Source organism: Morone saxatilis, unplaced genomic scaffold, assembly GCF_004916995.1.
Source record: "Morone saxatilis isolate NCDOM2014 unplaced genomic scaffold, NCSU_SB_2.0 Contig4, whole genome shotgun sequence".
In the NCBI taxonomy this organism is placed as follows: domain Eukaryota; kingdom Metazoa; phylum Chordata; class Actinopteri; family Moronidae; genus Morone; species Morone saxatilis.
Genome location: NW_023339984.1, coordinates 7,190,948 through 7,202,967, shown reverse-complemented (window position 1 = coordinate 7,202,967; position 12,020 = coordinate 7,190,948). Strand labels below are relative to the sequence as shown.

Genomic DNA, 12,020 nt, shown 5'->3' with positions numbered 1-12,020 from the left:
CTGTTACACCCTCAGTAGTAAAATTATCTTTTTCTAAAGTCCTGTTATATTTTTTGGGGGGTATAAAACCATTAGCACAGGGGATATTAACCAAAATCTATACATCCAAATAGATCATATTATAATTCAAATCTTTCCACCCTCTGAAATGTCAGCTGGATTTTTTGGGAATTTACCAGCTGCCTTGTACAACTGTCCACCCTCTTGACTATCCCTCTCACTCTTTGTGAAATGGTAGTATCTCTGAAAGTCTGAGAGGACATGAGAACAGATAATAGGACAAGGCCATTGAGTAATGGTCAAGACACCTTAAGAAACGGAAAAGGATTCCAAACACTACTTGACCCAGCGCCTATTTCTGACAGAAAGCTATGTAGGAATTTATATTTAACAGTTCATTAAGTCTGTTCTGATCCTTTTCCCTTCAAAAATGTATCTTTTTAGTGGAAGACGTTCGATTGCAGGACGGGCAATAAGGCACAGCCCCTCACAAGCTCAAGTCAATGATGATGTGCTCAAAGATCTGTGTGTTTCCCTTGAAGCTGGAGGTGAAGATGAAGTCCCTGCGGTCAGTGGAAACCACAGTGAAGGAACGCGGGGCCTGGATGTACACCTCCTTGAAGCGGTCAAAGAGTTTCTTGTCATCATCCCACAGATAGATCTGAGAGAAGGTATAGTCGCTTCCCAGGGCCAGGTAGTAACGTTCTTTGAAGAAGAACGGCTGAAGAATCATAGACCCTCGTGAGGGCAAGGCCTGGACCTCTGCAAATTGTTTGGCACCCCAACGTAGAACTTTTGAGTCACCAATATAGCGTGTCATAGCCAAGTAAAGTTCCTCCTTGATCCGAAAGTGCTTTACAGCTACAACATCCTCCATGTTGGGGATCTCGCCCTGCAAGACAAACTTCTGGTTGCTCCGGCTCCACTGGTAGATCACAGGCACCTGCGAGCGGCTCGCTAAGATAAGGTGGGCCTTCCCATCCAAGTCCAAGAACTCTGCATCTGTGTCGCGGTACCACTCATGCAGCGACTGGTATGAATAAAAGCCCTTATCGTTCCACTTGTAGAGAGTGGACAGGCCCGCTTTTGAGCTATCAGCTATCACAAAGAACCAGTCAGAACCAATCTGGAATGCCTCAATGTCATTCGGCTTGGAGATCTTGGACACCTCAATGTCCTGGAACTTGCTGAACCTGCTTTGGTCTTCGTCAAACTTGTAGATGTGGGAACCACCAAAGAGCTGAGCCACGATGACAAACACCTGGTCCTGGATGACAACTGACTTGCACCCCACAATGGACTGACCTAGGAGGCAGGGAAGAGGTTATAAACAGATGACTGTCAGTCAGGGTATTCTGAGGCAATTTGTTAAGGCATCGCCATACCTGTGATGTTATCATAAGTCCTGAAGTTCATTTCTATGTGGTCCCACTGTAAAACCATACAGCTGTCTGTGCTGGGAGCAGCAATAGTCACATAGACATCATTCTTATAGCTGAATGTGTCAACAGACAGAGACTCAGATGCCACGGACTGATGCAGCACGAAATCTGTGGAAAGACAAATTCTGAATTGAGATTTTCCACAAGATGATCACATTCTAAAAGCACAGCCACTTTAAAACTCAGAAAACTACACTTTTGCCCTTTCTTTACACTTCTTCCGATGACCCGGTTGCGCTGCCTGATACTGATGCCAGTTAGACTAGAGACAAGGCCAGTTGGCTCAGGTTTATTTTTTACCCGTTGAGACGCATTCGTTGTGCAGGCTGGTCATATCATTGAGGCGCTTGTCTTTCATGTCCTCCGGTCCGGCACACACGACATCCGACACCGTGGCATTGGTGTTCTTCAGCCACGTCATCAGCCACTTGGCACGGCAGTCACATTCAAAGGCATTGCCTCGCAGGTCCCTGCAGGAGAGAAGCACCGTATGTCATTGCAGATAAACTAAGTAGTCAAGCTAGAAGGCACCTTAGAAGAAAAAAGAAGAGAGGAGGAAGATATTTCTTAACATAATGCATCAACAAGGACACCATCCTCGGCACAGATCATGAAGAAGAAAACAGAGGACATTTACACTATTTTCTCAACAAACTTACAGCTCTATCAGTGAGTCCAAGTCAATGAAGAGGTCCCTGGGCAAGGCTTTAATGTTGTTATTTGCCAAAGACCTAGAAACAACAGCAACAAATCAATACAGAAAATAGCATTTATTAAGAATATCATAATTCCATTGCAAGAAAATGGAAAAACATTTAGCATCACATACAATGGCCCAGAGTTGCGCCATATTACAGCAAATAAATATTACAAAATTGGAATTTTAACAGTCTTTGTTTGGGAAGGATTTCAAAGACTGGAACATACAAGTGAGTCAAGTCCCTGAGTCCTCTGAAAGCATATTTGGATGCAGTCTCTATCTTATTACTCTCGATGAACCTGTGGAAGATAACAAAAAAACATATTGGATTTAGTCATAAACTTGGTATTGTAGTTCCCTAAGATGCATATTAACTCAGTTGCAGACAAATAAGGCCTTGTGCATATGGCATTTTTTTTACATGAATAATGGTGCATTAAACTATGTGCATATAATCTAGTGATGACATATTTTTTGTAAACATTATAGTAACATTTTACTCAGACTTGCGGATTGTAATAAACTCTAAGAAGGCAGTTTTCCAAAATGGCTGTAATCCCAGCAACAATACTGATACGCATTTGTAATACTTTTTTTAGCAACTGTTTGTGGACATATGAGTGAAGATTCTGTTCTGGTACAAATTGAACCACTAGAGGGCGTACGGTTGATATTGCCTTATTCACTTTCTGAAAGACAGCATCCAAAAACATAACCTCATGTCCATAACAACATTCCTAGAAGTCTGTTTTTATCATGTTAGATTAAAGTGTGCAGCTTTGTCAAGTCACAACTGATTAAATGAATGCTGTTACATACCCATTTTAAGTTATTACACTCATTGACTGAATTCCTTTGCACTACTTTGATGTAAACCAATAGAAGAACTTACAAATACTCCAGATGTGGAAGACCTGAGAATGCATCATCCCTTACAGTTGTGAGAGAATTGGAATTCAAAAGCCTGTAATGAATAATAAAATACACATCAACATTTGCTGATTGCCAACACAATGTACAGATGACATTTCTTAGACTGTGATTTAGGGGTTTCCCAATTCTTAATGGCAACACATGTTAAATTAAGAGTTAGTAATTATATCACCACATTTCATGGCCTCTGGTATGTCAAGCAAAAATATTGTTTCCTGTCACACAGTGAGAGTAGAGCACAGATGCTTATATTGTCCTACGATTTAACACCTGCTACACCTACATGTAACACAAGAACACAAATGACAATTATCTTGCGGAAATAGTCAGTTTCAAGAGAAATGGTACCTTCTGAGTGTATATGTAAACAAGTAACTGCATATATAGTTTTACTTTATTCTAAATTCAATATTTGTATATATGATCTATGTTTGTGCAGCATGAATGAGCTATAACTTACATTTAATTGTGCCCCTTTGTTGTCAAATGACACAAAGATTAACCTTGATACTTTAAAATCATCATGTGTTGTGACTTTGGTTAAATACTCTATATCTGCCACGCCTTTGTTTATGCTGGCGTCACAGCTATCACAGGTAGAGTAACAAAGTAGACTGATGACGTCCGATAAGTACATCATGGTATGGGACTGCACTGACAGCTCAAGACTAGATTACCATTATTTATTTTCCAGGTGTCCAACTCTTTTAAAACCTTCCCTACTAAATGCTGCAACATGCTTTAAACTGACTTAAATGATGCTTTTCTGTATCTGTATTAAAGCAATGCACAACAGAAAGTTACAGGTGCTCCATACATACATGCGCTTCAATAGAAACTACATGCCGATAAGACTATAGTTTATTATTTCTGTGTGTGTATTGCAGCTTTAGGCCGTCAGATCCCCATCACCAGTCTGCCTTTGGCATGTTAAACCCCCACATTGAAGACATATCCAAGTTTTTAAAGTCACCCATTTAAAATAAGTTCTGAAATCAATGTGTCTGCATAGTTCAGTCCTAATAGGAGCCTTTGCTACAATAAGGCCAACTCATAATAAGACAGAGGAATGACATGCAGCTCAATTACTCTTACAGTAGCTGGAGAGATGGCATGTGAGCAAACATCGCCTCTTTGACCTCTGAGAAAGTCCCATTGACGATACTCCTGAAAGGAAGAAGCAGAAAAGATGAACATAAAAGCCGGCAAAGCAAATGGAATGCTGAAAAGTGATAAATCAGAGGAGGTGGAGAAGAGTCAGGACTGCATTGCCTTGCAACATCAGTCGTTATTAAGATGGTGCACATTATAAAATACAGCGTGGGACAAGAAGGATTAAACTTAATAAGCCTATATTGCTGCATATTACACACATATGCAGTATTTTTGGTTTGGTTAAAAAAAAAAAAAAAAACATATAGAGGCTACTCACAAAGAATTGATGTCGTTGGGGGTAATCCTTGGGACATAGGAGGACCCGACGCAAATGATAGACTCCCTGGAGCAGCTGCATGTTGAAGGACATCGGAAAGCCTTCTTCAAATGACCCGGTTGAGACAGGAAACCGAGTGACACAGAAAACAATGCCCAAATCTTGAGAGTTGGCAGCATCTTTCTTGCCGGGCTCGCATGTGTGAGGTTCGCTGAGAGCACCGATCGAGGCAGATGGCACCGCGCGTTTACACCCTGCACCATGAAATGCTGCACTGGCTCCCTGACATCAGCAAATCAGCTGCAGCTCCCCTCCGTCCACTTTAATTATTTATTAAGTCAGAGCTCCAGTCGGTAACTGTTGGTTAAACAACCACGCACCATTCCACCGAAAGGAAAAAACATAAAAGGCTTTTATTAGGCTAGCCCCGCAGATCTGGCAACCCTGAACGTTTCACACGCAGTTAATGTCGCTTTGGGGTGCTTCTTCATGCAGATAGGGCTGTTATTGAATATAGGGGGCAATTACAGGAATATGGTTTAATTATATCAGCAGATGTATTGCGTTTTGTCAATGTGCATTCATAGGGGAAGGCGGATATTTCATAAATACAATGTAAACGACGTCAATCATATAAACATGTTTGTGTTTATTTTGCATTTTTACTCATAACTCGCTTATTTCTGGCAGTTTTAACAATATGTTTGAATCAAAGCCATCATATAAAAGTCTCTCTATGAAACCAAGCCGCTTGTCTGAGACGACAGTAAAGGGATATATCGTTACCTATAGGTGGATTTTTTTTTAATTTTTTTTTTTTTACATACAGTAAGCTATACAGTACCCCTCCTCCATACAGACGCTCTCTGAGGTGCAGAACTGCAGCACCATGGACAGCGCCTCAGTGGCGGGCTATGCAGGGCTGCTCAGCTGCTAGAGCTTCTTCACTGAATACAATGGCTATCTGAGTGGGTGCAAATGCAGGCAATACACTATGTATGCAGTATATGGCCAGAGACACCGGTATCAACATAAGGTAAGAGAGATTGTGTATCCAAATCCTAGAAGAGGAATTTTGAAATGAAATAACAGAAAGAAAAAAGAAAAATCCTTCACCTTTAGTCCTTCTCGAAAACTTAGTATACAAGCTATCAAAACACATTGAGGAGAGCTACAAAACACCACAAAACCATATATGGCAGATTCCACATATATGCTTTTAAAATACTATTTAAAAAAATCATAGTATGTAGTATAGAAAAGACAATGCAAAACCCTTTCTTCTTTCCCAAATCAGTGCACATAATCAAATTTGCCAACATCAGCATGGGAAGAATACCTTAAAATTTTGGCATAAGAGATGTAACATATGATATAGGATAGGATAGATTTCTAATTCAGCCATTTTTCTATTATTTCATTAATTTATTCATTTTTATATTATAAATAGATTGATAATTAATAGTTAATTTGACATGTTAGTTGCTACTGGAGATATTAGGGTTAACACAGGTTAAATCCTAGCATCTGATTGGCTATTCCTGCTCTGACACGTGTTTAGTGATCTCTGGGGAGCTTGAAGGTTACTCTGAGACTTTGCTGTATGATAAATACAGACACACAGGTCAATATTATAGAACTCTGGAGCAAAGGCCAACAGTTTGGTGCCTGTATAGCAGCCAGGTGCAATGTACCTACTGGTAGCCGTCTGTTAATCCACAACCTGTTTGGTAAACTACGGCCCCTTTTGGTAACAGTTTGTTAATCTATGGCCCTGTTTGTTCCACTCTGGCACTCCATCATCACTGAAGCCTACCTGGCAGCTGCTGAGAGCCAGGAGCGAAGGGCCATTTGTCATCCAGCAACATCCCTGGGGTACTTAGACTTATGATTGAGTGTGTGGGGTGCAGATTCAGGGAATATTTTTAAAGGCAGTCTATTTTGTTGAAGAGGGATGAAGGTAAACAAACATTTGGATTTCAGGGAATGATTGAGAAAACAACTGAATCCTGATAGATAAGGTATCTTACAGGGGTCACACTGTGGCTTGTTCTCCCCCAATAATCTTTGCTGTTTGAATTACCTAACCAGTTTACTCTTTGCAATACTTGATACTATCACACAGATGATGGGACTGCATAAATAAAGACTGTGATGCCCTGTTCAAGTTTCTCAATGGCAGCCCTTTTCTGATTTACACACTGCAGCAGACCTGATCAATACAGGAGGAGGAGGTGGGGGTCTTCTAAAACTGGCCAGCACAAAAAAAAGTGGGTCTGACTCTCTCAATCCTCCCCACAGCATCTCTGCAACATCAGCAAAAGCTGGGGAAACCTAGCAAACTGGTGACGGGTAATAGAGGGAGAAGAAAAAGATAAAAATAGATTTTTGGACTCAGCTCTACATATTGAGCCAGATTTGTCCGTGTAAACCAAATGTAACGTTAACACATTCAGGATCAGTCAGTCAAATCTTCTATAGCTGATTAATTCTTCATTCTGACTGACAGTGATAGGGTAGGTTTGCTGGAGCACAAGAAACCAACAATATTGAGAAAATAATTTAGTGAATGCCACCTGCTTTCAGAGTGCTGCACTGTACCGGCGTTGTCACAGTGTTTTTCCACTGAATTTTTTTTTTCTTCTGTTAATGGTTCAGTACAGCTTGGGAACAGTGATGCTGATACAGCACCCTTATCTGTCTGACTCCAGCCCACTTTCAAACGCTGCTGGGTGGATTGGTTCTGCTGCTCAGACCTGCATTACTAATTGCAGTGGAAAAACCGACATGTTGCTGACTGTACATCGCTACGCACAAGCACACCTGGGCCTGGCACAGCTGCAGCAGCTACGACAGCTGGTACCTTCCACTCCTGATCCGTACATGAGTGTTTTGAACTCCAGAACATGCAACGGCATCTACTTCACATGCTCTGTGCTTTTCAAAACACCAATCAACCATGATAATCCACAGCAGATGAAGGGGAGGGCACAGGGAGAATTTGGACAGTGCAGTATAGAAATATAGATTAGTCATCAGTGAGTGAGGCTTTAGTAGGAGTCTATTTTTATGCCTGGGGGCACTACCAGCTCTGCTTCCTAATGACTGAGATTGCAGAGCATGGAATGAGACAAAATACATAAGAAACTGCGTAAACATGGAGATTTGTGTGATCAAGGATTAATTCCACCGGTAAAGTTCTAACTGAAATCCAAATTTATCTTACGCCATGTTACAGTAAAATACAGTAAAATACAGTTAAGTCTCTTGAATCGTTAATCTTACATACAACGCAGGTTCTTACTGAGACTAACGGTGAACACTTCCTTTGCTGAACACAGGAGTGATCGATGTTTGCACTTCATTGATTATCTGTTCCTCACGATCCGTTCCAGAGCCTGAATGTCGATGAGCTAGTTCAATACACTGGAGTTAATGGCTCAACAGCATTTGTATCACATTACAACATACTGCAGGAGACATGGCCCAACATATTACATTATGACTTCATATATCAGTGAGTGGAAGATCCTATTGCCACAACAGAAATCAAGTGTTGTTTTCAAAGTGAGAGACTCTCTAATTTATTGAATATTTCATCCAATAACAGCACTGTGGAGGCTTTAGATGGCTTTAGTTAAGAAAAATGACACATCAAGTAAAGGCCACTGTAAACAATAGCTACATAATCCATTTTGAGTCCAAATCCATAATAAAGTAAAGCATTTTCAAAACGTACAGACAACAGTGCGATGGTCTTTGCAGATGCTTTGGTCTAATTTTAGATCAGTGGTGAACAACCATATGCTCCCGAGAGGCATTTGTATGCAGCTTGTGTCCTTACATTATCTACTAATTAGCACGCCTTCACAGAGGAGGGAATTAATCAGTGACTTCAGCTTGTATCATTTTTGTTTGTAATGAACACCTGCACACAGTTTCATCATTAGCGGTTGCTGCAGCGTTCAAGTCAATGTCTGGATTGATAATCCATCAGCAAGTGCCATTTAAAATACACACAGTCCAAAATCAGCTGAGAAATAAGTGCAGGCAGGAGAGGGCTCAAACTAAGCAGAAATCACTCTGTCTACTTTGCCTGTTAGAATGTTCTTATTTCAGTCATTAGCCAGTAGTGTCCTCCTGGCACAAAGGAAGTACTGGGGAACTACTTTTCGCCACACTTCCCTCTTTCTTCAAGGTCTTCAGGCACTTGTCAAGCCTTTTAATGCAGAGTGTCACATCTTCACGAGTGATACCCACAGCTGAGGCAGCATTGAGGTAAGGACAGGGGTACGCCTCAGAGTGCGACATAAAGCCGCGGAACGTGTGTCCGCTTATGGTCTGCTCCTTGCCCAGCGGTATTACCCTGGAAACATGGGTGAAAAACAAAGATAATGTAGAGCTGTGATGATCATTTAACAACTTTTATTCAAACAAAATAATTTGACTTATACAGAGAATGGAAAATAATTTGTAATGAAGGCAGCAGCCTATTCATTCAGTTAAAACTTTTTGCATTATTTACTTCATGCAACATTGTAAACTAAGCATGAGCAAACAAACTCTACTCTAAATAGCAATGTTCAATTCTTTTGTTTTCAATAGTAAGAATGCCACATCCCGCAACTCTGCAACTGTCTACTCTCACAGTTGTGGCAAACTTTAAAGTGGTGTTTACACGAATTTTATGCACAAAATATGACTGTATATTTCACAGTAAATACTGCTTTCAGTTTATAAAATGAAACCTGCAGATTGATATACAATCAACTTTGAAGTATAATATGGGGAACATGTTAGGAAACATTTACACATCTGGCAGACTCAGAGAATCAATTATCTGAAGTTGTTTTCCACCTGACGAATGCTGTTTTGGTCTCCACTGTACCCTGAGGGAAATATCTGCCTCTTTAAGCTGCTAAATGCTCCAATATGTTCTGGCTCATCCAGCTATTTGCTAACTTTGTCTCGGCAGGTAGTGTACAGTGGGTTTTTAGAGCTTTTTTCTTGCTAAAAACAGCTACCTGCTGTAGTTGTTGAAAAAGACACTGTGACAGCAGTGATGGTGGACAATGTACTGAAAGATGCTACAAACCTCTGTAGAACTGAGGGGAAAGTGCCAAGTTTGGTGGAAATTTGTCACTACGGGCGACCTTGCATACAAGTGGCCATGTGATCCATTTGTATACTGATTATTGCAACTCTAAAGAGGAAGTTTCCACTGGCAGATAGCATATCACAGTTCTGTTTAAGACTTCAAAAACAAACACTTATTGCATAATTTCAGTTGCACAATCTTTACAAGAAAGGTTTACAAAGGCTTGTCAGTCAGCTGCTGTTTTCTTTTTTTTTTCTTGTTTTCTTTGCTAAATTAAAAGCTCCATTCAGAAAAGGAAATTCCTTTCCAAAGTTGAATGCTTTGTTAAAAAAAAAAAAAGCAGAAATGAGAGACAAGGCAGCACTGCATTATCAACGAAATACAACCTCTTGTGTTTTCAGGAGATGGAAATTTTAAGTGAGAAACTGCTAAACCTTTGAACTGTAGTTGGTTTCAAAGTGTCAAACTCTGCAATACTGTAAGCAATACGCATGCCTCCGAAAAACTGGCGGGGGTTTCAGCGCTGTCAGCACTGTTTAGACTCACTTTAATGTGAAATCAATTACTGGCTAGCTATTAGGACTGTGTGTATGAGAGACCATTATGGTGGAGAAATGCATTGTACTAAGTTGTAGATCTCTATTAATCTCTTTTGGTGATTAGAGAGAATAGCTCATTGCTGATGAGAAAAAAAAGGCCAGCTCCCTCGTACTGGATTCACGGCTTGCACTGAAAATACTTCATTTATTAAACATGTATCGTATACTGCTATAAATTATAAAGGTGAATGTGTGTCATTGGAGCATAAACCTTCGAAGTCAATGCATCTCAGCATGCTACTGACATACAAGGATAAAACATTTTAAAGTGAGCTCTGAACTCTGACCATGGAAAAATGCTCACTTAAAAAAAAATTGAGGGGAAAGAAGCTTTTGAATGCAACTGAGCCATTAGTGCATTGAAATTGGAAAAACACAAAACAAGCGTGACAGAATGGCCCAAATAAATCATTCATTGGGGATATTTAAAATATTTAGATGGGCGCCCATGCTTGATCAAAAAGTACTGAAGGGAAAAATGTAAAAAAACAGAAGCAGGCCCTGACTTGAATTCTGGATTTTGGCAGCCATGAGTGACTGAGGCAGAAGGCAACAATGAAGAATTGACAAATCCTGCTCCCTTCCACTAAGAAACGCCGCCAGTGGGAGCAAGGACATGCCTGTCAAAGCTGCGTCACAGTAAGTGCCTGCTGTAGAGACATCGCTCTGTGGATCGTAATGGAAACATCCTATTAAATTAGGAGGCGGCCCCCGGCAGGATGGTCAGTCTAATCATGTAAAGTAGTTTCTGCTCCACCATATTCAGCAGATCCATCTGGCTGATTGCTGATCTCCACTGGCCATTTTGTTTGGCAACACAGAGCTCATCCCCCCATTTTAGACTTTTGTGACTCCCCAACACACAGACACACACCTCCACACCCTCGCTCCCCATGTTTCTAATTCCAAAGCCGCCAGAATGTGGCCACTCCCTTTCAAAGTTTTCATACCTGGCTCCTGACACTTGCCGGGTGAACAACATGGAGCCCAGGTGAGTCACAGCCTTGTCGCCCTCGGCCTGGAAACCATCCAGAGACATGGCTGGAGGAGAAAAGTGCCACACACAAAACACATTATATTATATATAATATCAAATAAATAATAAACATAAGAAATGTAGTGCTCACCACTAAACAAAATAAACCAAGATACATGGACAAAATTAGTCTGCAGCCAGTGCGTGGAGCTCACCCAGTGAAATGGGGTTATGTGGGGTGTGAAGCAATCTCTCCCCGTGTGCAGAGGCCAGATTCTTCAGCTCCTGAGCCAAGAACGAATAAATCTCCTGCAGGACATGCAGACACAGTGAAGAGGTATGGAGAGACAGACCTACTGGAGTGCAAGGACAATACGAAAGAACTATAAATAGTAACACAATGCTCCTTTCACACAGTCTTATTTTAGCAGGGGCGGCCTTGGTTGTATTGCTAATCAAGCAAATCTATCGGCAAGCAGGCCAGTCCGGTCCCCGTCCAAACCCCTCCCCCCTTCCCCTCTTTACTCTTTCCCCTGCCTGCCTGGCTGTGTGTGTTTTCCTTCAAGCTCCGGCGCAAGCGATGTGTCCACTTCCTCTCCATCTCGCACATCCACCTCTGGGATCAATTAGAGAGGCAGGAGAGACAGAAGTGCCTGCTCACATCCACATGTTTAAAATATGCTGACAAACTGTGTTTAGTTCAGAGTCTTAACTCAAAGCAGTGTGTGGAAGACTGAATGAGGGGCGATGGAGTTCTGGACACAGATGTTGTGAGCCCCGGCCAGGTGGAAAAGCTGCACAACAACAAATCGCAGGGTTTTTTTTTTTGTTGCTGGCTAC

The 12,020-nt window shown here is 41.2% G+C and overlaps 2 protein-coding genes across 2 annotated transcripts in view; both read right to left on the bottom strand.

Annotated features, from left to right (window-relative positions):
• Positions 1–15: 15 nt before the first annotated feature.
• lgi2a (leucine-rich repeat LGI family, member 2a) lies at positions 16–7,920 on the bottom strand. Its single transcript, XM_035675485.1, has 8 exons — positions 4,508–7,920; positions 4,171–4,242; positions 3,035–3,106; positions 2,370–2,441; positions 2,102–2,173; positions 1,743–1,912; positions 1,386–1,550; positions 16–1,305 (listed from the first exon to the last, which is right to left on the bottom strand). The coding sequence occupies exons 1-8, from the start codon at positions 4,768–4,770 to the stop codon at positions 488–490; spliced, it is 1,704 nt and encodes a 567-aa protein (XP_035531378.1). The 5' UTR covers positions 4,771–7,920; the 3' UTR covers positions 16–487.
• Positions 7,921–8,124: 204 nt separating this feature from the next.
• sepsecs (Sep (O-phosphoserine) tRNA:Sec (selenocysteine) tRNA synthase) overlaps positions 8,125–12,020 on the bottom strand; it is a 9,810-nt gene continuing 5,914 nt past the window's right edge. The window contains exons 10-12 of the mRNA XM_035675486.1: positions 11,396–11,489; positions 11,155–11,245; positions 8,125–8,873 (exon numbers count right to left, since the gene is read on the bottom strand). Coding sequence (XP_035531379.1) covers positions 8,630–8,873; positions 11,155–11,245; positions 11,396–11,489 — 429 coding nt within the window. The 3' untranslated portion in view covers positions 8,125–8,629. The remainder of the gene's footprint in view (positions 8,874–11,154; positions 11,246–11,395; positions 11,490–12,020) is intronic.